The sequence below is a fragment of the Alosa sapidissima genome, chromosome 10, assembly GCF_018492685.1.
Source record: "Alosa sapidissima isolate fAloSap1 chromosome 10, fAloSap1.pri, whole genome shotgun sequence".
Taxonomy (NCBI): domain Eukaryota; kingdom Metazoa; phylum Chordata; class Actinopteri; order Clupeiformes; family Clupeidae; genus Alosa; species Alosa sapidissima.
In genome coordinates this window covers 22,623,639-22,649,569 of record NC_055966.1, presented here as the reverse complement: position 1 = coordinate 22,649,569, position 25,931 = coordinate 22,623,639, and the positions used below count along the sequence as shown (strand labels likewise).

The window sequence follows — 25,931 nt, the reverse complement described above, 5'->3', positions numbered from 1 at the left end:
TGGGGGTTTGGGGTGTTTGTTTGTTTTTGGGTGTAGGTGTTTGTTTTCTGTAGTGTGTTTCAGCTGTATGAAAAAGTTACATCTATATGAAGTCTCAAATTATTTTATTTTTCTGTTCCCTCTCCTTGCTGGTGTGTGTAGTTTGGAGACTCTCAGCAGTTGCGTATGGTACGTATTCTGCGCAGCACCCTCATGGTTCGTGTTGGTGGAGGCTGGACAGCTCTAGATGAATTCCTCGTAAAGAATGACCCTTGCAGAGGTACGTACAACCAGATCTGATGATGTTCCCCACTATTTGGTAAGATTAAAGTACGTAACTATGTAATCTAGGAAAGTGTATCATAAATATTTAACTAATCCGGATGACTGTCATTGCTCATGTGAGTGCCGAACCACTAATGAAGGGTACGGTACTCTCTTTTGAAGATAATCTTTATAATAGTACAGTACAGTATTTATTTATACTGCAGTGTGCCATAAAAGGACATCGATCAGGTGGTCCCCACTTCAGGCAAATGGAGACATGATAACTATGAGATAACCCCAAGGCTGTAATCATAGTACGCTTTGAAGGGGACATGTCCCCCCCAATATTCAAAAATGCCTGTTACGCAACAGTAGTATTACTCACTGTTGTCCAAAATAATCACGTGTTACAAACTGGGAAATGGTATGCTAAATGGGTAAATAACTGGGAAATGGTATGCTAAATAGGTAAATAACTGGAAAATGGTATGTTAAAAGGGTAAATAACTGGGAAATGGTATGCTAAATTGTATGCTAAATGGGTAAATAACTGACAGAGAGAGGGAGTGCAGAGGTGAGATGATCTCAGTTGATTAAAGTAAACTGCGGTGAATTGAAGAAACCTGATTACAGAAAATTGCTGGGAATGCTGAGAGAATTCTGACTGGCCGTGCACATTAATCCTCTCTTGAGCCATCACTAAAGTTGTAGAATACCATGGAATAATGAAATACCAATTGAAAAAAGATTAAGTACAGATTGGTCATTATTTCTGAGAAATTACGCACTGCCTTCTCTCTCTACCCTTCGTCTCCTGTAGCATTTGATCAGTGCTCTCTTTAAGTTGAACTAGGGTAGTGCTTAACTAGTACTAGCTACTACAAACTATTGTTTGTATATCTAGAATACATTGAACACTGGAATATAGTTTACAATTATTGTTGTAATTATTGTTTTAACACAGAAATGAGAACAACAGTATTATTAGACATTGTTTAAAAGAAATCATATAAACATATCACCCCATGTGTTCATGGATTTGTACATATAATAGAATGGCAGGACCCCCCCCAAAAAAAAAAAAAAAAATGTTGACTCCATGGCTACGGCCTTGGATAAGCCATTTACTGTACATCCTACTCTGGACTCCACAGTGAAAGGGCGGACCAACCTGAAGATCAAGGAGAAGTATCTGTCCCCGGACTCGTTTGACACGTCAGGCCACAGACAGGGCTCTAAAGGGCTAACGGTGAGCCGCTCCAACTCCAGCCTCAGCCTCTACAGCAGTGCCTCAGCCCCCACCAGCCCCCTCACACGCAAGGTGAGCACAGCGAAGCGCACCGCAGCCTCCCAACCCTCCCACAACACTAGTCTTATTATGACATCTATACTGTACTTACTTAGTGCACATTTGGACACATTTTATCCAAATCGACTTGCATATGTCAGTTATATTACAAGGGCCACTGTCCCTAGAGGAACTTGGGGTTAAGTGACTTGCTCAAGGGCACAACGGTGGAAGCCGGTTATTGAACCCACAACTTTCCAGGCTACTGCACGCTAGCCCATTATCATACCATATGATCATCTATTGTTGTTTTATATGTGATAATATAGTGTTATTTTGTTGTGTTCTATTGCTATAATATTGTTATTATGATTATTGTTATTATGATACATGATCATGTTTAACAACCTGTTTAATTGTGAATTTTCGGGATAATATATGAACAGGCATACCCACACTTGTGCCTCAATCGTATTTCCACAATGGTTTGTATCTACCTAGAGCTTTAATTAATGCCATACCAAGATCGGTAGCTGCTTAGGGATCTGGCGTGGCTACTCCCTCCTCCAAGACGCTAAACTGGCCAAACTCCTCCATGCTTCAGTTCAGAGAAAACATTGTTTTATTGACTTGACTTTTGCCTTGTTGTGGCTCAGTCATGAATCCGCCAGAGTTTTGGGCAGGAAAGACCATTTTCCACTCGTTGCGAGTTACACTGTCACTTGTTCACCGAGGGAACCTGTAAAGGTGTCTCTGACTGTCAGGTTTTTCCACCTTCTGTCTCGCGCATCAAGACTTATGCATCTTTGTTTCCCATTATTCTGCCCCATGACTTTGTGGAACTCCCATTGTGTGTGGTGTCACAGCCGAAGTCGTAACACGCTAACATTATTTGCCTGCTGGATGTCTTGCAGACTCTGCTGCGGAGGAGTTTCTCTGGCGACCGCTGCGTCCGACCCAGGAGCTCCATCGCGGCTCTGGGAACAGAGATGTCATTCCCCTCTGCAGGGGATGATGACTCACTCTCACCCTCAGGTTCGTGCTCTGTCTGTCAGGCAGGAGTCTGTGGTAGTTCTGAATTGATTCCAGATCAGATTGTCAGATCATTGTTCTGAATTAATTGAGTAAGGCACCTTTTTGAGCAATGTTGTCAGGCAACCACATAACCAGTTCCATTTATGCTGATCGGATGATCGTGACGATCTGCCTACTGATGAATAAAGTTCTCCAGAAAAGAAATTGTTGCCCAATATCAGTGGGAACATGGCAGAACCACAATAATGTGGAACATTGCCCAGCAACATTCCTCAAAAAGTTGCTCCATGTGTCATCAGTTTAGGAGGCTGTATGTGTATTTTTAATAGATATTAGCACCATAATATGAAAGAATACAAACCAGTGCCATTTTCATTTGAGCTGACGACTAATGTTTCAGTCCATTTTAGTCTCCTATAATCTACAGTATGCTTCATGTGACAGCGATAGCACCTCTTACATGTGCTCTTACTGGATCTCTTCATGATATCTTCATGATAAAAACCACCACTACCTGAATTCTTTCAAATCCATCTGCTCATATTAATAACAGTTCAGTCAGTGACCACACTGAAACTTAAGTATTGGTCAGATGTAAAGAACTTTGTGCCAGCCAAAGTCTTCTCTGTTCAGATTCTGTGTTATACTGTAGTGCCTTAAGTGTTCAGAGATGAAGATGTTATAATCTTAAATTTGACTCTTTCAGATGAAGCTGAGAGACCTCCAACATGAGGCCCTCTAACCCCACCCCAACCATTACCACCACAGTGACCAAGAGGCCATGCCACAGAGCACTGCCTCAGTACCTGGGGCCACTACACAAGACGCAAGGGAGACCAAAAGGGAAAAGGCCTGAATGACCTATGACCCTGACAGAGCCAACAGATTTCCCCCCCTAAAGCTCACTGTTAACCTCAACCTCCCGTATCCCACCACATGATGCAGATTTCTACCGAGAAGCCAGGCAGTGGACCACACATTGAGTCACTGCTTCTCATTTCTGCAATTTTTTTTTGTTTTCTTTTCTCGTCTGTGGGCCTGGCCTGATGTTCACCAACATCTGGCTAGGGTTTTTATTTGAACTGGAAATAACAGAATTACCCTCTCTCCCTCCCGTCAGCCGTGGATGTGACGCTCCAGTCTTGGTCTCCTGCAGGGGCTACACAGTATCCTGGAATTGTGAAATGCGTCATTAGTGGAATGTATTGCATGGGGTCCTTGTCGCATGTTGCTTCGGGTCAAAACCACACTGTAGATTATGTAGCGTGATTCTGATATCAGATCTGTGTTGTGGACAGCCATGGTTTCCCCCTCAGTGGTCCTGTGGTGAGGCAAAATATTTTGATGAATTCAACATATCTTCTCAAAGACACTCAAAACTCTGTCCTCCCTGTGGTTTTTATAAACACCGCGGGTTACTCAAGCTTCTCTGTGTGTGTGTGTGTGTGTGTGTGTTTGTGTGTGTGTGTGTGAGTGTGTTTATCTATGTGTGTGTGTCTGCCTGTATGTGCACAAGTGATACAACTGGAAATATGATGTGCTCACTTTCATTCCCTTTTGAGTAGAAGAGTTCATGAGCTATGACAAATTGGTGGTAATGCTCAGAGACTAAACTGAATGATGCCCTGTGAGCATTGCTACACTGATGTCCTTTGTAATTAATGTTTATAGCAGTTTTGATGTTGACGGTGAAAGTGATTCTTATGGTTGGAGTTGATCTGTACTCTTTTGTAGAACTTCCTCAGGTTTGTTGATGTCCTCTCATCTTTTTGTTCTTGGGACCTTGGAAGGCTTAGAAAACACACTTAAAAAAGAGTATTTGCTCATTTTCCTCCTCAGTGTCACTGACTGGGCCAATGGATGGGTGCTTGCCTGAAATGAGCATAAGATTTTTGCACTTTCCCTATGCTTCCTTCTCTCACTTCAGCATCTGACTGTCAGCTGACTGCTGGTCTAGATCTGTAGCAACATGTTTTAGTTACAGTTCTTTCATTTTTTTTAATGACTGAATACCATTTAATTTGCTTCTATTAAGGCTAACTCTCCATATTTCACTATATGACCCATCGTCGAGTGTGAAGACTCTCTCTCTCTCTCACACACACACACACACACACACACACACACACACACACACACACACGTCTGTCCGTGGGACTCACACTGTACGTATCCTCAGCGCTATATGCCAGGCAGTCACTCTCTCTACCTGTGTTTCCAAACCAAAAGACGGCACTCGTTCACCACTCTCACCACTGCAGTACATTCAGCCCCCAATGACGTTCAAACCTGCCTTAAACTGAACTGTGAACAGCTATGTTTGCATTATGATGTGTGTGTGGGATATGATTATGTAACTACTGTGACTTGGTTAACTGTTCACGGACTGGACATAGACTTGTTTCCTGTTCAGGTCAAAGTGAATAGTATTTATAAATTGTCTTCGTTTTTTTGTTTGTAGTATACAGATACCGTTTTATCTAAGAAGATAAAGGATTTGAAACATACACACTGTTTTGTTTTTGTGATGAGTATTTTTCCTCATCTCTCAGTCCATGGTCACTTCATTCTTCATGAATGTTGGGAACTTTTAGTGCTACTGTAAGTAACAACACTGCAAAACACCACTGCTATGCACTCTATATCTGTGTACTGTATCTGTAACATATTCCTATTAAGCTTTCGACTGGGTATCTGTTTTCAAGTGATCATAGGCGAATGTTACTAATTACAATTGTGTGTGTGTTCCTTGTAAAATAAACCTTTTTGATATAACACTGGATTTTACTTAGCAGTGTGACTTCTATTTGTTCTTATTTGACAATAACAAGGAAGAGTAGCCTTCCTCTTCTATGAAAACTAATAAGAAGTTGCCTACTTCAGAATCTTAAACACAACATCATGTGGATAATTAATGAGGTAAAATGCCTTTGCACTGGCTGTTTTTGGAAATATGGTGATATGCCGTGATATCAGAATTCACGAGTAAAGAGCATTACCGCAAATCACTGTCAAACCTCACAGCAAAATAACTTTTTCGCTTTGAATAAACAATATTACACCAGTGTGTGGTAATGATCTTTACTCTTAAAATAATTTGGATAATATTGAAGCCTGGTTTAAATAAACATCAATGTTTGTTTTTCATTTATTTGTTTTTCATTGAAAACATTTGTTTCAAAACATTTCCAACACAGAGAGAGGGGGTTGGCAGAGGACAAAATGTTTTTTTTTTTGCAGATGTTTTTTTTACTGATGTGACATTACTGTATGTCATGGGAAATTTGCTTTCACCCAAGGTTAAGTCACAATAGTCTCTTGTGTTTAGGCTCCCATACCCATTTGGTTTGGATCTCATGCCCTCCTCTAAACATTTCCGCAAGTTGTAGTAGGTAGCGAATAAAACAGTGCAATATTGAGTTTTTTTCTGTGACGTGAAATAACATAAAAATGTCTTAATGTTTCTGTTAAACATTGTAATGTTTCGTCTGAGAAAGTGCATGTCTTGGTGCAAGTCTCACTGTTCTATTAGGACCAACAAAATGGATGTGTTCACTGTATTAATTATGTTTTCAAAATGTACACTATATAATTTTTCTGTATTTCTTGGTATCAGTTTATTTCCTGGACATTGACATTGTCTTGAACAACTATGCCACTGAAATCATTCCCTTAGTTCAGAAGCCTGCTGGTTCACTGGACATGTCTATTTAGATGAGCTCTTCAGACTAAACATAAAAGAGGAATGTTGGCTCAAGAATTGCTCAGTTTGTGTCAGGATTTAAAGGTATGATGTCCCAACTTGTTCTCTTCACAACATAGTGAATTTCTTACTTGTAAAACTTAAAAACATGCACTATTTCAGAGTTTATGAGTTTATTCAGAGTAGATTTGGTACCCTTTTCAGTAAAAATACAACTGAAAACAATCGAAAACAGCCAAGAATGCGGCAGCCACTGTGTATGCATGGGGTGGGGTGAACTTCAGAAAGGCCCCGTGCAGCTTTGTGTTCCTGAAGGTCTTCACAGCAAGCAGCTGGCACTCAACACACATCCACTTGAATCATTTCAGCAAAGCAAATCATGCAACAGAGTGAAAAACAGACTAAAATACTCCATGATTTTGTATTATGTGGATCATTTACATCATTTCAATTGTGTTTTTGCCATTTCATAGATAGATAGATAGATAGATACTTTATTGATCCCCAAGGGGAAATTCAACGGCCTAGGAGCTTAAGACACCACACACAACAACATAAACAGGATGATGAAAAACAAATCCACATGACTAAAATGAACAGTAAAAGATACTAAAGATACTAAAACAAGGATCCACATGAATCTACTAAGGATGTATAAATGTTGCTGATATTCCACAGATACAAAACATTTGTAACATCTATCTGTGGATTGTATCTGTGGAATATCAGCAAACCCCTGGTGTGGAGGACTGACAACACAGTTAAATAGCTTCATCTTTTTACATATTCTACTCAAATGACAGGAGGTTTGTCATGCGCTTAAGTAAAATGTTATGAAATTGTTATGAAATTGACACAAAAAAAACCTTATGTCACAGGCCAGAGCCGTTCGCCTTATTCAATTTAACGTGGAATTTATCCCACGAACAAAAGGCACCGCACCCCCCCTCTCTGGCTGCTGTCGAAAGCCTTTTGGTTGGCTTAACAGAGCACACCCCCAGCCCACTTGGCTGCTGGGTTATAACCCTGGCTGCTACCCCCAACACCCCCCCTTTACACCCTCTAGCCCTGGCATCTCCCTGAGATAGGACTTTATACTCCTACTCTCCTTCACCTCTCTGAACCAATACCCTCAGTGAACCTCTCCCCTGGTCACGTGAGTGTGTGTGTGTGTGTGTGTGTGTGTGTACTGTATGTGGTAGAGAGTGAGAGAGTATTAGATAGGGAAAGGAGAGGTGTGTGTGTGTGTGTGTGTGTCTGCACACTGTTATTTAACACACAGCAACAGAGCAAGGCCGAGCTGATAGGGAGAGATCAGCTCAGAGTCAGCACAGCTCATCATTGAACAGCTCAGTGCAGCTCATCCTTGAACAGCTCAGTGCAGCTCATCCTGAATTCCTCAAACACACACCTCAGCACTCCCGCGTAGACACAGCACCCACGGGGTGCTACTCCACCACCTCAGGTAAGCAGCAGCGTTCAGTTTACCAGTGTTAGGTTTCTAACTCCTACCTACCACATTCATATTCGAATGACTTTTCTCATATGTAATAAAACGTGCAGAGAATTCCTGTGACTGAAATATGTGCACATTAGATGGTTAACCCAGGCGAACCCTGGCTAACCAAGACCCATCCGAGCCCACAAGTATAATAAATGAAATTGTTATTTTCTAAAGGAACTTGCTCAACACATAATCTCCTTTTGACGTATTATTCTATTCTGCACTTGCAAGAAAATGCCATTCTCAAAGTCTCAGATTTAATGCAAATCTAAATAACAAACAGATTTTAGGATAATTAATTCTGTGTTGTTGGTTACTTTGATAATAAAAGTGAATGTTGGAGGAGAGGATATGTTGGGTACTAGCGCACATAGAGCTGTTAGTGGAGAACCTCTACTCTGTCAGTGTGGGAATGTTTAAACAGCTCAGTGGACGAGACAGCAAGAAAACCCTACTGACCCCATATTACATAATATGAAATACCTCACAGGATTTAAAATGAATTTTCTCTAAGCCACATTGCCTATCTGTAGATAAATAGATGTCTTTATGATTTCTATAATTGGTAAAATTATATAATGTAAGATTAAAGAAAAGTATTATGGTATGATGTTCTTTAGCCATTATGACACATTTACCAGGCTTTCAAGAAAATACTGTAAAGCCATTTGTCCCATACACTATGTTTTGTACCATATCGGTACATTACAGACATGCATTATACAATTGCTAGGACGTTTAAGGTCAAACAATTTAAAAGCACCTGTTTGTGTTTATGTTTGCGTATGCATGAACATGTGTGGGTATGTTGGTGTGTGTGTGTGTGTGTGTGTGTGTATGTGTGTGTGTCCAATCGGTGTCATTTGTGTCCTGGCATAAATCGACTTTTCTATTCAATACAATTTCTTCAGAGGACGTAGGGCACATAGTTACAGATTGTGCTATTCACCCCATTGCTAAAAGAGTTTGTTAAAGACTGTGACATGTATAGTATCTATCAGTGCTTTCTTGAGCAATGTCAACTCAACACCGAAGTCTGTAGGATTCTCCACAGTTCAAAAAGTCAAAAGTGACATTTAGCAAACATACAACATACAGTCAAATAAACCTGTCTGTAAATAAACAGTCTGGCTGTGAAGAATGGAGTCTGCCATGTGTGACCGGCCCTTTTGCCTGAGTTACAATGAGTTACGTCAGATAATGTATTGGCCACATTAAAGAACAGAACCCCCTTCCTGATGAAGTTATATCTGTGCTGTGTGGGCATGCTCAGCAGTTGCCTGCCTCTGTGTCAGATGGGACCCCGAGCTTCCTGCTTGTGGAGGGCTGGCTCAAGGTCGCCTGTGTAAGGCTGGAGGCTGGAGGGAGGGGGAGGGGGGCAGACTCGGGTCTCCTCCCCCTGCACACCGACTCCTCACTGGCTGAAACTACAAACCGGGAAGCAGAGGATGAGGGAGAGAGAGAGAGAGAGAGAGGGAGCACATGGCTGACTGCCTTTGAAAAGGGATCTGTGCTGCCGGCCGGCCAGTGTAGGACAGACCAGGAAGCTCACGCCTGCGTAGTGCCTACGCACATGGTCAGGTGCACACACACACACACACACACACACACACGGAAGGGAAGGGAATGAGAGAGGAATGGGGGAGGGAGATCAGGCTCTTCACACGCACACACACTAGCTGATGTAACCGTGAAAATGCACTAACTACAATGGAGAGACATATTACCCAGGGGACGGCCCAGAGGTAGGAACCGTCGACTCGAGGTAGGATCTGTGTGAGAGTGTGAGTGTATGAACATCGACATAGATCTTCATGGTGCTTGGGGAACTGTTTCTTGCAAATACCATGCCTACATTCTCTAATGGATTTACTTGCTTTGACCTAATTAGATTATGATGTGGGACAACAACAGTAGTGGCCAATCTAAAGAAAGTGAAGTACAAAATACTGCTTGAGAGTGCAATGTATGGAAGTCAAACTCAAATCAGAAAGTGAATAATCGAGGAGGCAGATGCCCTTGTATTGTGTGTGCACAGAGGCTGTGGTATAGTATGTGTTGTAGTTATTTTGAGCCAGCTGGGTCGCTCTCTGGCTGTTGGGGACAGAAGGCAGTGTGGCTGGCCGGCACTAGAGCAGTGTGTTTGTGTGCGAAAGGTCACATCACCTCTGTCTGACCCACACACTCCCAGCTTTCCTTTAGTCTTGCTGATGAGCATGACTTGCAGCTAATGGACAAATGTGCCATAGAGACATGTCACAGTTTGAACATTGGTGGTTGGTTATAAGTCTGTCTTCAAATGTCAGAAAACGAGTATTGTGCAGTCATATTTTTGTAATTTCAATGTTATGCAAAATATTGTCAAATGCAATCAGTCTACATAACTAGATTAGTTTATATTGGTATAATGTCTTTGATTACATATTAATCATATCATACGCACATAATAACAAAACTGGTAATGGTTACTGTTGCTTACAAAACACTTTTCCTTTCCATATTTCAGATTCATAACAGAGAGTGCCTAAGCTTTAAGAAACAATAACATTGCAACATGGCTCTTCTGACACATGTGCTGGCGTGCCTGTTTGGCATTGGCTCATGGGTAGCCATCAACGGCATGTGGGTGGAGTTGCCTTTGATAGTCAGCGACATCCCCGAGAGGTGGTTACTGCCTTCCTACCTCACGGTCATCATCCAGATGGCCAACATCGGGCCCCTGTTCGTCACCCTCATGCACCGCTTCAAGCCCGGTGCCCTGGATGAGCGGCCGGTCATCTACAGCATTGTGGGGCTGGGTGTTCTGGCCACCTTCCTGCTGGCGTTCCTGTGGAGGCACAGGATGTTTGTGGGCGACGGCGAACACAGCGTGGCGCTGCTGGTGCTCAGCTTCCTGCTGTCGGTGGTGGACTGCACGTCCTCGGTCACCTTCCTGCCCTTCATGATGCGCCTGCCGCCCCAGTACCTGACCACGTATTTCACGGGTGAGGGCCTGAGCGGGCTGGTGCCCGCGTTGGTGGCGCTCATCCAGGGCGTGGGGATAGTGCAATGCCACAACGCCACCCAGGGGGCGCTGCAGGGCAACGGCTCCCAGACGGGGAACACGTCAAGTTCTGGGGAGCTCAAGGCGCACTACCAGCCGGCCAACTTCTCGGCGCAGACTTTCTTCCTGTTCCTCAGCTTCATGATGGTGGTGTGCCTGGGCGCCTTCCTGCTGCTCAACCTCCACCCGGCCGTGGTCAGAGAGCAGCAGAGCCGGCGCTACCTCGGTGGGCCAGCGGCGGGGGTCGGCGGCGGAGAGAAGGGCGACATGCGGCTGGGCCTCCAGAATCCTACCCCGGAGCAGAAGCCCATGCTGGGCCACCTGGACGAGGACCAAAAGGTGGAGCCGCGGAGCAGCTTCGGGAAGGGGACCTACAGTCAGCTCGAGGTGGCCTTCATCTTCATGGTGCTGGCCTGGGTGAATGCGCTGACCAACGCCGTGCTGCCATCGATCCAGTCCTACTCCTGCCTGCCATACGGGAACCAGGCCTATCACCTTGCAGCCACCATGGCAGCTGTGGCCAACCCAGTGGCCTGCTTCATCGCCATGTTTGTTCCCATCAGGTATAAACTGTACTTTTTACATTCAGTAGCCATAGTGGCCTTAATATGAGTGCCTGGCGCTAATCTGTTTGGGTGATTAGCAGAAACATTAATAGCTTACTATTTCCCCTGTGGTTTCCTCCTCTGTTTGTCTCTCTGTGTGGGTCCCTGGATGTGGCTTAGGTCTCTGGTCCTGATGGCATTCCTCACACTGACTGGCACAGGCTTTGGGGCGTACATCATGGCCATGGCTGCCCTCAGCCCCTGTCCACTGCTGGTTGACACTCCCTCAGGAACAGCACTGATTGTAAGTCTCTATTTAAGACAATATGAGATCCAACAAAAAGTCTGTCATCAAAATAGTTAGTAATAAATACGGAGTGTCTACATGTATTTCCACCCCTGGTAGGAATAGCCTTGGCCACACAGCTGAGCTATTCACACCCTGTGACATAACAACAAAAAGACGTTGCTCAGGGGCACAAAAATCATGGCGGATATTCTTTTTTCCGTCAGTAGAAAGTGAAGAATTCTGAAAGGCTTCGGCACTAATATCTGTTCAAATTAAGTTTTAGATTGAAAAGTTGTGTTTTATCTTCATAATCTTCGATCAGTGAACACACAGGCTACAACCGTCAGTTTGTTAGTTAACAAAGATTTCATGAATATGACGCTCAGGCCTATAAACTATACATTTACCTGCAACACACCTCAAGTTGTGGAAGTAGATAGTGCAGTGGTCACAGACATGTTTTAGTACGGGTTCAATTCCCCCGCATGATGCGTTTAGGCAGAGTGCGCAAGTGTAGCCTACCAAGGCGCTCAATATGAACAAGAAATCGGTTCTCATTGCAACAATTAGCTAGTTCACGCAGCAGGGTATAAATACCATAGGCTACATTACGTTATACACCAGGGTACGAATACGAATAGCATCCACTTCTAATTATACATCGATGTAAACAGCATATCTTTTTCAGAGTGTATATTACACAGCTGAGCTATTCACACCCTGTGACATGTTGCTCGTTTTTTGTTTTTTTTTACATTGTGTGATCAATATGCCAGAGTAAATGCACAGGGGTGCATATAGCATACACTGATATTATTAATAGAAACATTGCTGTGTGTACCGGGGTACAAATAGCATACACTGCTAATTGTACCAGGGGTGCAAATAGCCTTACCCTAATAAATAACATTAAAGTTCAGTTAAACTGTGTCTACAGTTCAGCTGACAGTAAAGACAAGTGAAAAACCAAGTTAAATGGTTAATTTCCAAGGAGGCAAAACTGTTGCTAACAATATTCCAGTCTTACACTAGGTCACTGAGAAGGGCTAATTTAGAGCAAACTAAGAGTTATCATTTAAATGTAATTTCAACAGTGAGCCATTGTAAGTGTAACACAAGATGGTGTACGGGTGGGCGTATAATGATTTACGAGTAATGGAAAGGGCGATAAGTATAATGACATAGATTGTTGATGTTCATCTCCCTGTCTGTTGCAGGTCATTACATGGATACTGTTTGTCCTCACTCTCTCCTATGTGAAGGTGATCATTGGCATCATTCTGCGAGACGAGGGCCACAGCGCCCTCGTGTGGTGTGGAGCTGTAGTGCAGCTAGGCTCCATGCTTGGTGCCATGTCCATGTTCCCTTTGGTCAGCGTGTATGGACTCTTCACCTCAGGGGACCCCTGTAACACGAAGTGCCCCAAATAATCTTACAGAAATGCACTGATAAGAGTTTATTTACGAGATACCTGATTAATTCCTTTTTGGGAGGCCTTTAGGTTAGCAGTTGTATAAAGTCTATTTCAAGCAGGGCTGGCAACCTGCTTTATTTTGGGTCATTTGACAGCACAAAAGATGTACAACTATTCCAAAGATCATTCAGATCAGATGCTTATCTTCTGAACTATAGGCTATCAAAAGAAACTGAAAAACTGAAAGTCAAAGTCCTTTACTCCATTATCAGTTGTATCAATTACAAACACAAAGACTGACAATAAGTAGGCTACCTAAGAGGACTGTCTCTCTAACCCTGGATTTTTCATGTCTTTACATGATAGTGCTTAGTAAGGTCATTCAACAGATCTGAAAGTGCCAGTTACACACATTGGGTAATTCCAGAACACTTGGTCAAAAAAGGTTAAATGGTCGAAATGTCAAAATCTCATCACAGTTACTGTTACTAGCTGAGAGCTACTGTATAGTGCCTTAATTTATAAGTTGTTATTGTAAGGCTTAAAGCTATATCATTTAACAGTTTACATGACCATGCTTTATGATTTTGTGTGTCTCTTTTGATATTTGACGTATTTGCATATATGTTGTATGTTTTTAAAAAAAAAAAAAAAAAAGTTTGTCATGGTCAAATTTGATTCCTTTGTTTCATTTGTAAAGTTGATTTATGCTGATGTAGTGTATAGCCGTTCATTTCTGGTATCTTCTTCCTTCTTCACTGTTTCAACTGACTAAATAACATGTTGCTATACACAAAATAAATATATATAAACACACACACACACACACACACACACACACACACATATATATATATATATATATATATATATATATATATATATATATATATATATATATATATATATATATATATATATATATATATATATATATATATAGTATTTCTTTGATTATATAAATGCATTCCTGTTACTGAAAAGTTCCCTGATCTTATGTTGTGTGCCACATTCTCCACAAGGTGTCACTGTAATCCATAATATAATACTCCAAACTGAATCAGACTCTGTCTAACCCTATGGACAGAATTCTTGGATTACATGCACATTTGACTGAGGTACCTTTTGAATGCTTTTTCAAGAAAAAACAAAACAAAAATCTCTCCTCAAAAACACTAACAAAAACCTTAACGTATGGCTGATTGGTGGATTAAAGTATTTCTAGGACCTCCAACCAAAATTGGAGTACAAGGCATGCCCTTGGAAGGGGAAAAACTCAGAGCTTATTGAGTTAAAATATAGCTTTCATGATTTATGTGATATACAGACTAAATGAAACAATTGAACTCTGAGTTAGTTTTGGTACTGAACACTGGCCTGAAAACTAAGCTACTCCAGGCTTTGAAATTCTACCTAAAACTTTTGATCATTTGTTCTAAAAGTAATGGATATTTTGAATTGCTTTATGCCAGGATACATTTATTGTGTATTTGTGTTCAAAGACTTTCACTCTCCAAAGGCCATGGCGATGTGCTTTTCTTATTGCTAACCACCTTCTTCCTCTTTTCCAGATTTTCTACTTTTTCTTTCTTTCATGTATTTTTGCTCTCATCTTCCTCCTCCTCCTCCACCTCATCCTCCTCCTCTTCATCCTCCTCCTACTCTCTGTGTTATAGAGAGAGAGAGAGTAATGTGTCACATTACTCTGGGGTATTTCCTCTGCTTGCAGCTGGAGTCATGTCTGGATCATTTCCCCTGAACAGGAACAGACTGACTTATCTCTGAGTTACCTTTGCACTTGTGAGCGGCGCCCGCAAAGGTCTTCCTTTAGGGGGGAGGTGGAGGTGGGCGGTGGTGACCACAGCTTCTGATTCAGGTCCCTATCATGGGTCTGGCTGTGCATCTGTGTTCACCATCAGGATTGCATCTCACACACATTCACACCCACACACACACACACACACACACACACACACGTGCACACAAACACACACGTACAGTCAGAGATCACACTCAGGCTCTCCATATATTTTGTGTCTCAGATGGTCAGAGCGTTGAGTCAGGCTTCGCAACTGAACTCACCACCATTCTCTGGGCTAGGAGGTTCCTCTGGAATGCAGGAAACAAAGTTATGCGACCGAGCAGACAGCAAATCGTTGTAGGCAACGGACTTACTCCATCCAATTTGTGATTCGACTTCCACATGACATCATACTACTACTGCAGGAAGTGCAAGCCCTCCATCACTGTGGCTTTCTATACATCACCATACTATGCTCTCTGTTTGTGTGTACTAATGAATGTCTGTCTGGTGTGGTGAACTGTGTTTCTTATACCTCCTCTCTCTCTTTCTCTCTCTTTCTCTCTCTTTCTCTCTCTCTCCCCTACTTGTCTGCTCACTCACTTAGGGTCCGTGCGTATGGCAGACTTTTGTGATCGTAATTCCAATTTAAAACATATGAGAGGGAAATCCTAGCACTTTTAATAGCCAGGGCCTGGTTGCAGAAATGCTGGGAATGGTTGAGTTTTGTGGAAGAGCCAGGAACGCTCAGGTCTCGTCTGCAGTTATGTAACTGTCCTCCACCCTCCCTCCATACACACACACACACACACACACACACACACACACACACACACACACACACTTTCTCAGGGCTGTCTGGGGCAAGCTGAAGGTGGCTGGAAAACGTAACATCTGAGGATGACCACAAATATGCCAAAATCACAGACATATCCCTTCTGAAGAGAAGAAAACCTGTAAGTTAAGTGCATGGATATCACAGGAACTACGAGTGTTTTATTGCCCATGTGGACTTAAGAAATGTGGCACTTCAGAAGTGCAAATGAACCCTTTAACACAGCGATGCTCAGGATACTGTATCCCCCTGGCAGACGGGGACACATGGATCTTATAGACACCCAGAGAGACTGGAGGATTTATACGATTGGGTCATGTCTCTTATTGTCTCAGTCTTTGGCTGAATCTTGTGTGTGTGTGTGTGTGTGTGTGTGTGTGTGTGTGTGTGTGTGTGTGTGTGTGTGTGTGTGTGTGTGTGTGTGTGTGTGTGTGTGTGTGTGTGTGTGAGTGTGTGTGTGTGTATGGGGGGGTTGAAGCACTGGGAGTGAGAATGAGCTCATTCTATAACTTCTGACCCACAATGCTGCTACTCTGGGGTGTAAAAATATCTCCTCAGTAGACCAGCCTCAACCAGAAGAAGTCTTGGTGTGATATACTTACACTTCTAGAAGTCTTGGTGTGATATACACTCACTTCTAGAAGTCTTGGTGTGATATACACTTCAAGAAGTCTTGGTATGATATACGTACACTTCTAGAAGTCTTGGTGTGATATACGTACACTTCTACAAGTCTTGGTGTGATATACGTACACTTCTAGAAGGCATGGGTTGTTGTTTGGCTGACTGATTGACTGATGATTTGTCTCTCTGTCTCTGCTTCATAAACAAATCTGACATCGGTTAGCTTTTATTTGATCTCGATGTGGCAGAAAGTTTGTGCTAGTGTGCTAGGAACGGATTTATTTGTGAGTGGCTCACTCTGTTTCTCTTCCTCTTTCTGATCTATGTTGGGACTCTAATCACTCCTCTACTCCAATCATGCATAACAAACAACACAGTGGGCAAAAGGGAAAGTGAGAGGGAAAGGGTGCCAGCGACACCAGTATCTCCTCTCAATTCAATTCAATTCAATTCAATTCAATTCAATTCCGCTTTAAATTCATATTCAAATTCAATTCCGTTCTTAAAGCCCAGAACAGACTGATTCCACATCTGCTTCCCATCTGGTAAACGCACAGGCCCATATTCTAAGGCATCCAAGTCATGTCTTTAGTCCAAAATGAGAATCTTATTTCATTCTAGCTATCAGAATGTAAAATCAGAGGTTGAGCAAAAAGCACACAGCAGTTTTGCAGTTAGATATTGTCCCAAGGTGCTGACTGCAGAGACCCAGGGACTGACAAGGTGCTTACTGTAGAGACCCAGGGACTCAGAAGCAGTGGCCTCCTCCACTGGTGAGCGGTGCCTGGCTCACAGCACTCACTCAGTCAGTAATTACTGACTCGTCTTAAGTGTTCTACGTAGGTGGCCATTTCCATGCATTTATGAGCAGCCGTGTCAGTCAGGCTGGGATTGATGTTTTAGCAGAGGGAACAGTTTCTTGTATATTTTAAACAGGATTGCAGAGTAATAAGATCCCAGCTACTGGAGTATGCACTTTTTGATCTGACAGAGAGTGAAGTTGGTGTGCCCTATACTCGATACACACAGACACACACACGCACGCATGCACGCACGCACACACACACACACACACACACACACTCCTACACAGAGTTGTGAAATCTAGCTTCTGTTAACATAATAGTCCACTGTCAAAGCTTCAGTGTGCTACATGAAGACTGTGGGGATTTATATGAAACAGAATGTCCGAACTGTGGTCAGTGTAGGAAATACCTCGATGTTTACTGCGCCGCAAAACGTGAAGGCACTTCCTTGCAAGCCCTCTGCGATTTCTACAGTGAGGGCCAGGAGGCTTGCTATTAAATAAAATCGATTTGAAACGGACGGCAAAATATTTCAGATCGCAAAAGTCCGGGAGTGACAGAACACTTACGGCGAGGGATACTTTTTTGGGAAGTTTAAAGGATAGGTCAACAGGCATGAAATTTGAAACTAAATTTGTCCCAGGAGAAATAACTTTATAACTTTATTTCTCCTGACACAAATTTTGCCTAGAATTTCATGCCTATACTGACCAATCATTTTAACATTTCATAAAGTAACTTTCAAAAAAGCTTTATTTCTCCTCACTGGAATTCCTATTGTGCTACTCTGTCTTGCTTTCTGCTTCTACAGATGTAATATTCTGATGAATATTGTCCCAAGACATGAGTTTACCGGCACTAACTGTCATTCTCGACATGATGGATTGTTACTGTAAGCTACTGTGTTTACATCCTTCGTCTCCAAGCTTTCTCCAGTCTCTCTGGACCTGGGCCCTCAGGATGGGGCGGTGTTGCCAGGTCATCCAAGGGTCATCCTTGATGTCCATTAGAGAGGCTACTGTGTGTATTATCTGGGCAATGAGGATGTCGGCCCTGTAAAAAAATAAATAAAGCGGATCATTACTCTGGCTCGCCCCCACCCTCCTGCCAATCAATGATGAGCGATCATTGAAATAAATAGATGGACGTGCCCATTTTCTCCGGATCCTTCTCTCGGAATCAGTGTCAGGGGGAATGAAGAGTGAGTGAACAAGGAGACAGTGGATGGCTTAAAGGCCTCTGTAATTGTCTAGACATCATCTCCTGCAATGCCAAGATGATCTCTGCTCTCTCTCTCTCTCTCTCATGGGTGCTTGCTCACTTTCGCTCACTCTGTCTCCCTCTTGCTTTTAAACCATTAAGGTAACCACAAACACACTTTTACGCTGAGAAGAACATAGCTGTGCTCTTCATTGAGCTCCACAAAGGAGCAGGTTGCCTTGAGTGTCCACTCCAGTGTCCAGCTATACGGTGATGCACGCAGGAACCTACATGGCTTTCCAAAGAATCCGACTTGATGTCTGTGTACAGGCTTGGGAGACTGCATGGAGGAATATGGCTCTGGACACTAGTACAGATTTCACCAGGGTATCCCTTCATGGTTCCTGCTGTCTGTATCATACAGACCTCATTGGTTTTACATGGCCTATTGACCCCTTTCCTCCCAACCTTTGCCAAGAGAGATGGGGCTGAATAGTTGCAGATGGAAAATAAAACCGTGCAGATATTTCCACGACATCTGGATGCCTTTTAAAGTGTCTTTTTACATCTTTTAAAAGGTGATTTGTCGAGGGGACGGCCCAGATATGACCAGGCTGAGTGGTTACCTGGACTGGACAGCTCACGCCATAGGCTAGGGGACGTGTGCAGACAACACACACACACACACACACACACACACACACACACACATACACACACACAGACAGACAGACAGACATCACAAACCTCCCACAGACATTCAAATGAATGCACAAACATTTCCCTCACAGTCATGGTGCTCATGGCACAAAAGTTTCACTTTTCCAGACAATTAACCAGTATGTGACGTTAAGGAAAGAGTGCCACGACAGGTACGGATTCAAGACATTAGTCAGAAGAGGCATCAATACAACTTATTTTTATTCATTAAATGCTAAGCATTTTTTTTTTTTAAAGTGGAACATTGATCATTGATCAACACTTTACACCAACATCAGCTGGTCTGACTTGACCTGAAGTGCTGGTTGGTCTACTATGTGTTATAGTAAGAGTTGCTCTGAATTTTAAAGAATAATAGAATATAAACACAAAAACACACAAAGAAAACACCCCTACGTCAAAGATTAAAGATCTCCTGGAAAAACAAGTCCGTGACGGGCCAACATAGGTGAATTAAAAAAAAAGGTGCCAGGAAAAAGAGGCGTGACTGAATTTGGAGCGTGTTATGGGTGCGTTATTTTTGGAATGCCACGGGCCCAGTGCTTGGGCTATGGGAGCGGTGCCTGGGCCTGCCTTCTGTCACCATGGCGATAGGAGTCCTAAAATGTAGCGGAGTGGAAAAAGTCTGCAGGACAGACAGGTGGTACTCCAGAGAGCCCCGTGTGACGCAACTCAGTGTGTCCTAGTCCATCCTGTCATCGTTTCATCATCCCCATGTTTCGCCACCCTGGGAAAATGGGCCAAAAGTTCTGGCATGGTGCTAGCCATCACTATATGAACAGGGACCTTGTGCAATGGTAAATATGTATGTCTCCACTGTACTGTTGGAGAGTTTGGACAGAAACAGCCCTCTGTGTCCTGACTAACAAGCATAAATATTAAGGAACATTAGCAATACAGCTGAATTGGGTATGCTTGTGTCAACTGTGTTTTACTGTAGTGCACTAAAGTGTTTTGGGGGGGAAATAAATAAAACGGAAATATAAATTTATAGTGACACTCGAAACTGTGGGAAACTATCTACTTTCACACTTCTGTCAGACAATACAGTGCATAGACACTGGCTCCAAAACAGCTTAATTTATATGGGCCTACTATGTGTCATATGTGTATGGCTAGCAAGAGGAGATTTATGCATCGTACTGGCCTGGTTGGAGCAAATTATATCATTCATCTCTCATCTAATATTCTGGTGCAACAGACACAGGAAAGAAGTGGCACTGGTATCACACACAGATATTTAAATAATTGAGTTTTATTCATCCATGTTGCAGAATGCATACTGTGTACATAAAACACACGTTCATTACTATAAATATTTCATATTAGAGAGGAGAGGAGATATTTCACTGTGTGCCTGAAGAGAGGACAGGATTAGGAGATACAATCATATTTATCGGAGACGACGCGGAATAAGGCACAAGAGAGAAAATCTTCAGAAACATTACACATGCGTTTATAATCTACATTAGAGAAAACATACTCCAAAATACATATGTAGCTAGTTATGGCGTACTAAAGTAAAAAGATAACAACCGTAGCATCGGTATTAAGTGCATGCTTTTAAAGATATTGATAGCATATAACAACAAATGTGCGACAACATTGATTCTCAGCGAGGACACCAATCAAAACTCAGTGTTGGTCTCTGTAATCCATTCTTCAACAATTCACCACCCACCCTTACCGCAAATGGTTCAGCCATTTACGATGAAGAAACACACACCAAGGGGACAAGAGAGCCTAAACAAGGAACACCGGCCATTCTTCAAAATTTCTATTCGGTTTTGGTAATGCCAACTGTGAATACAAATGTCAAGTATCTAAACCCAAACCTTGGGGAAAATTCCCGAGATGAAACCCTGACGTGTCTGAAAGAGTGGGAGTGCATAGAATGACAGTTTGAATTCTGAAAAATGGCCATGGTTCTTTGGTATCATGTTATTGCCAATTGGAGAACTGTCTATGCTAGCTGTAGGTGACATGTATCAACACTGAAAGTAAACAACATGCAATAAACAGCATGCCCTGTCCAAGTGGTATGAAAAAAAGCACTGATTGAATCTACATATTAATTGGAATGCATGGACTTAGACAAGGAAGAAAGGCTTCCACAGTGACAATATTAGGGATTGTTTTGCAAGGTGGCAATAGATTACAGTTAAAAAACAAACACATGATTGTCTTGGAACTCTTGATTGTCTAACTGCTGAAATTCAACAATCATCATCTTAACAAGATCTATTACATGACCATGGAGACTTTAGCCAGTTCATAGGAGATAAAGTTCATGGTCCACTTCATGGCTTTAGTGAATCCCTGCAGTACATAGTGAAATATTGACACATATAAATCAGATATATCAGCTTAAAAAGCCCAACCATATGCTATTACATTTGTCATACATCCCTCAAAAGATGGGGGAAATGCAGAGAAATTATAAATGACACTGGGACCCAGTTGACACTAGAGCTCTTCTCAGTGTTGGTTGGAGGGAGTGCTACATTAGGCAGGAAATGCTTATTTACAGCCCAACAATAAACATATTTATACAAAGACCATTACAGAGACATTTCTGTCCATATTATAAAGGAGGAATGGGATATATTCATGATGACTACTCTATGAACACATTTTTTCTATACATATTTCAGCTTTCCTGTAAACAAACAATCAATGAAAATAAAAAGGCATATAAAAACCAGTCCTGTTTGAAATGCTGTGTGAGAGAGAGCAGAATTGCATCCTTATTTGTGCATGCTGTTAAGGCAACACCATGGCAAGTCGCCGTCCTCCCTAACCCTGTTTTCTATTTCACTCCCACACATACACACACACACACACACACACACAGACACACACACACACACACACACACACACAGCATAGACACACACACACACTGGTCATATGCATACACAGACCACAGAGCCTATCTCTCGTATTCAGAGGTCATCAGTTTAAAGAGCATAAAATTCTTGGTCCATGGAAGAGCAATCCTTTTTCTTTTATCTTTCTCACTTAAGGCAAGAGCGCAACAAATGCTATGTACACCTCATTAGGCTTTAAGGCTATTCATGTGAGAACATTCAATCAATCAACAAGTAGTTGTGCAGGTCTGGGGTTGAGATCTGTGGCCAGTCCAGTAGGATAGCGCCCCCAAACAGGAGCACCAGGGACAGGGCTCGTCATCACGAGGGGGTGAGACTTGTCAGGATGGTGGACAGCGGTGGGAGTGGGAAATAGTCTCACAAAGTCTTGGTGGTCTTAGAGGGGGGGATTCATTGAACTGGATTAAGAGACTCTCCCTTTCTTGTGGTCCCTTTGGTCTTGGCATGTCTGCGGGCAGGAGTGCCTACGCATGGCTGTGGACAGAGATGCTGGAGAGGTCGTTCCGGATGATCTCATTGACTGCGGGGACAAAGAAAAAGAAAAAAAGAGGTTGTTGTGTTAATTATTTGGACAAACGTCTTTGTTGCTACCAAAGATAGTTTCAACACGAAATGAAAGCCCTGTAGTCTGTCCATGTAAATGGCATTTGTGATGTGCATGAGAAGGTGTGCGTGCCTGCGTGCGTGCGTGCGTGCGTGTGTGTGTGTGAGAGAGAGAAGGCGAGTTGTGATGCCTTCTCTACAGAGGGAAATAAAAGTGTAGATATAAAATGGAAAACAAGACACTCAAGCTTTGTGAAGTGTCCTTTTTGGCACACGTGGACACAAACAACCCCCCCTTCGCCCAGACACATACACACACACACACACACACACACACACACACACACACACACACACACACACACACACACACACACACAAACACACAAAGCTTCGTTAGCTCAGTGCCCGCGCGTTTCCCACACTTTCTCAGCCAACCCTGGACTCATCCTTATCTGAGCCGTCTGATGTAGTGTGTGTGTGTGTGTGTGTGTGTGTGTGTGTGTGTGTGGGGGGGGGGGGGGGGTCAGAGGGGAAATGACGGAAGAAGGCAGGCCCGTGTGTGTGTGTGTGTGTGTGTGTGTGTGTGTGTGTGTGGTGTGGTGTGTGTGTGTGTGTCTCCGTCCCTCAACAAACAAAACAGAGGCTCCTCACACACTCTGTGCTCTCGGCAGATAAGAGAGAGGCTCGGTGGACTTGCCTCGCCTTGCCTCGCCGATGAGGTCAACTTCCACACCACACACACTGTAGCCAGTGCAGGAAGCTGGACTCTCCTGCCTTCCTCTTCCTGTCGGCCACCCGGCACCACCCTCCAATCCCCCCCCCCCCCCCTCCTCCCCTGCCCTGTCTTATCAGCCACACGTGCCCTAAACATGCAAACCAGATCACGCTGGCCCCACACTGCTCCATACGTTGGAATAGTGTCACAGAGCATGAAAGGAAACCCTCCATTAAAAAAAGGATGGAGTCTTTAATCTACAAAGACCAGACTGTTGGAACGGCCGAGAAATTTCTAGGCTCTTCTTTTTCAAAGGCCTGGTAGATGTGCTGTATCATTAAGCTGATAGGGTATCGGAACTGAATGGGTATAAACAATTCATTATTTACTAGGTAATGCTGTGATGTGTGATGATGGATACACCGTGTGACGAGTGTTTAACCCTTAGAACCATAAGCTGTTTTTAGGGCATTTTCACCTTTATTCATAAGGATTTATTCTGGTCATTGTAAGTGCCACACACACATATTATATATTGTCTTTTTCAGCAGAGTCGAGGCTATCCAGATCTGCCAGAATAATTTCATGTAATAGTACTAGCATTGATTTTATTTAGATTTTTAAAGAATTAAAATATAAAAAGCGTATTATAAAAATTCTTATATTTTGACATGTATTTTACCACAGCAAGCTCATAGCTCTACATGTATTTCATGTGTGTGTAGAGCAGACTATCTTGAATCAGGCAATATAATTGCCATGTTGGAGGGATACTCTGGGGCTGAGCAATTTACAGAAATATGTGGTGTGTGATTTACCGAAATAAAGGCCATTTTTTATTTAGTGATGAAAAATTACCTTTCTGCACTCCATATCTGTGACACAAACTGATCTGACCTGACTTGACCCGAGTTTGCATGTTAGCCTGTGTGCGCCTATGGTGTATGCACTCATTAAGATTCTCAACTTTTTACTGCATTGCCATGAACAAAGTAAAAAGGTAAAAAAGGTCTTTCTTTGTTGAACAAATTGGGATGCAATGTGAGCCTTGAATTGGATGCCATGCAGGAATTTGCTAGGATCTCAAAACCAGATTATGAACATGCTTTGCCATAGAGAAACACAGAATAGCGTTGGATTATAAACATTCTTTGCCACAAAAACAGACAAAAAAGTGGGGTAAGTCCAGCTATATGAAGTTATTATTTTGCTGTCACTTCGTCTGTTTTATAACCCAGAAGGATGTATCAAATGATAGCTCCGTGTCTCCTCTTTCATCTGACATACGTGGCATATCTATCCGATCACAGGTCCGTGAGTAATTCAAACGAGAGTAATGGGTGTGCAGCGTTGGTTTGTGTACATGACGTTATTATTTTGCAGTCACTTCGTCTGTTTTCATAAGCCAGAAGGATCGATATACATGGTACCAATGGATAGCCCTGAGTCTCCTCTTTCATCTGATATGCTTGCCATATCTATGCGATCACGGGTTCGCGAGTAATTCAAATGAGAGTAATGGGTGTGCAGGTGAACGCAGAGAAGGTTTGACTGTATATATGATGCAATTTGATTTAATTTCATGTTTTTTTTTTTAATTTTCATACTTTAACGTATAGACAAGTGCGTGGTCTCGTTGGAAAGCCCAACTTCTGCTCTGTCACGCAATAAAGGTTTCATCTCGCTGCGGTGAACAGTTGCGGAGCAATGTAACAGAGAAGTAAGGGTGTGTTTTTTGACGCACTTTGGGTCAAACGGGTTACGCAAAGGGTTAAGAAAACAGTGTAGAGACTCAAGCGATGAACAAAGAAAAAGAAAAAAAAAACCTTCAGAAGGAGGCGTAGGAAAAGAGGTGCACACAAGCAATTCAAGCAGAAGGAGAAAAATAAACATTTCTGCCAACATGTAAGGTAATAATACACTCCCAATGACACACACACACACACACACACACACACACATACACACACACAAACACACACACACACACACACATCACAGACACACAAACACACACACACAAACACACACACATACACACACACACATACACACACACACACACACACACACACAGCGGATTAGAGTTCACTTTCCTACAAGTGGAACTCCCACTGGAAAAATGGTGGCGGAGCCAACACTGCAGGCTGTTTTCACCTGCCTGCCCTGCACTGAAGACAAAACAGGCATTTACATGCCTAGAGTATTTATATCCGCACGACGACGCAAAAACAAAAACCCTAAACAAAACACATCACACAAGTAAACCAGAATCTACCATTAACCATCTACAATGCTTGAGTTTGCACACGTTTTTTTCTCTTTGTCTCTTTTGATGTCTGCTAAGCTACAGAGGTGTGTTCACACAGTGTTCTCACAGTGGTTCTGAGAGAGGGATTCAAATCAGTGAACTCAGCGCCTTTGCAATGTAACTAAACCTTTTTTTTTTTTTGCTTTGAGGAAAAGTGTCCGCATCCTCTCTTCTCGTCAATTCGGGTACAAAAACCCCCAGAAAAAAAAAAAGGTGCCTGTCTGAATGCTGTGAACGGCTCAACACCTACATGTCACCCACAGAGCTGTTTTGTTGTACTTTATCAACTAATATTTTCCATTCCCTGGTACCTCAACTTTTCCATTGCAGAGCAGCGGTGTGTGCGTGCATGCACATGTGTGTGTGTGTGAGTGTGTGCATGTGCATTTGTGTGTGTGTGTGTGTGTGTGAAAGA

General features: G+C 42.7%; 3 protein-coding genes across 11 annotated transcripts in view; 2 read left to right on the top strand and 1 right to left on the bottom strand.

Annotated features, from left to right (window-relative positions):
* The window catches only part of macf1b (microtubule actin crosslinking factor 1b), a 43,398-nt gene extending 39,023 nt beyond the window's left edge, over positions 1-4,375 (top strand). For all 3 annotated transcript variants that reach the window (XM_042107830.1, XM_042107831.1, XM_042107829.1), the window contains 4 exons: positions 142-259; positions 1,401-1,567; positions 2,449-2,569; positions 3,276-4,375. In XM_042107830.1, coding sequence (XP_041963764.1) covers positions 142-259; positions 1,401-1,567; positions 2,449-2,569; positions 3,276-3,301 — 432 coding nt within the window. In that variant the 3' untranslated portion in view covers positions 3,302-4,375. The remainder of the gene's footprint in view (positions 1-141; positions 260-1,400; positions 1,568-2,448; positions 2,570-3,275) is intronic.
* Positions 4,376-7,591: 3,216 nt separating this feature from the next.
* Positions 7,592-25,931, top strand: part of LOC121721041 (solute carrier family 52, riboflavin transporter, member 3-B-like) — a 22,970-nt gene continuing 4,630 nt past the window's right edge. The window contains exons 1-5 of one of the 4 annotated variants that reach the window (XR_006034728.1): positions 9,286-9,541; positions 10,283-11,382; positions 11,545-11,668; positions 12,871-13,338; positions 15,217-15,222. Coding sequence is in view for 3 of the 4 variants with exons in the window: in XM_042107598.1 (XP_041963532.1) it covers positions 10,331-11,382; positions 11,545-11,668; positions 12,871-13,083 (1,389 nt within the window). In the remaining variant the exon portion in view is untranslated. Of the gene's footprint in view, positions 7,738-9,274; positions 9,542-10,282; positions 11,383-11,544; positions 11,669-12,870; positions 13,723-15,216; positions 15,223-25,931 lie in introns of those variants that run through there. The other 3 variants (XM_042107598.1, XM_042107599.1, XM_042107597.1) reach the window with 3 other exon arrangements.
* Positions 20,291-25,931, bottom strand: part of LOC121721040 (nuclear factor of activated T-cells, cytoplasmic 1-like) — an 80,377-nt gene continuing 74,736 nt past the window's right edge. For all 4 annotated transcript variants that reach the window (XM_042107592.1, XM_042107596.1, XM_042107593.1 and 1 more), the window contains one exon: positions 20,291-22,464. In XM_042107592.1, coding sequence (XP_041963526.1) covers positions 22,409-22,464 — 56 coding nt within the window. In that variant the 3' untranslated portion in view covers positions 20,291-22,408. The remainder of the gene's footprint in view (positions 22,465-25,931) is intronic.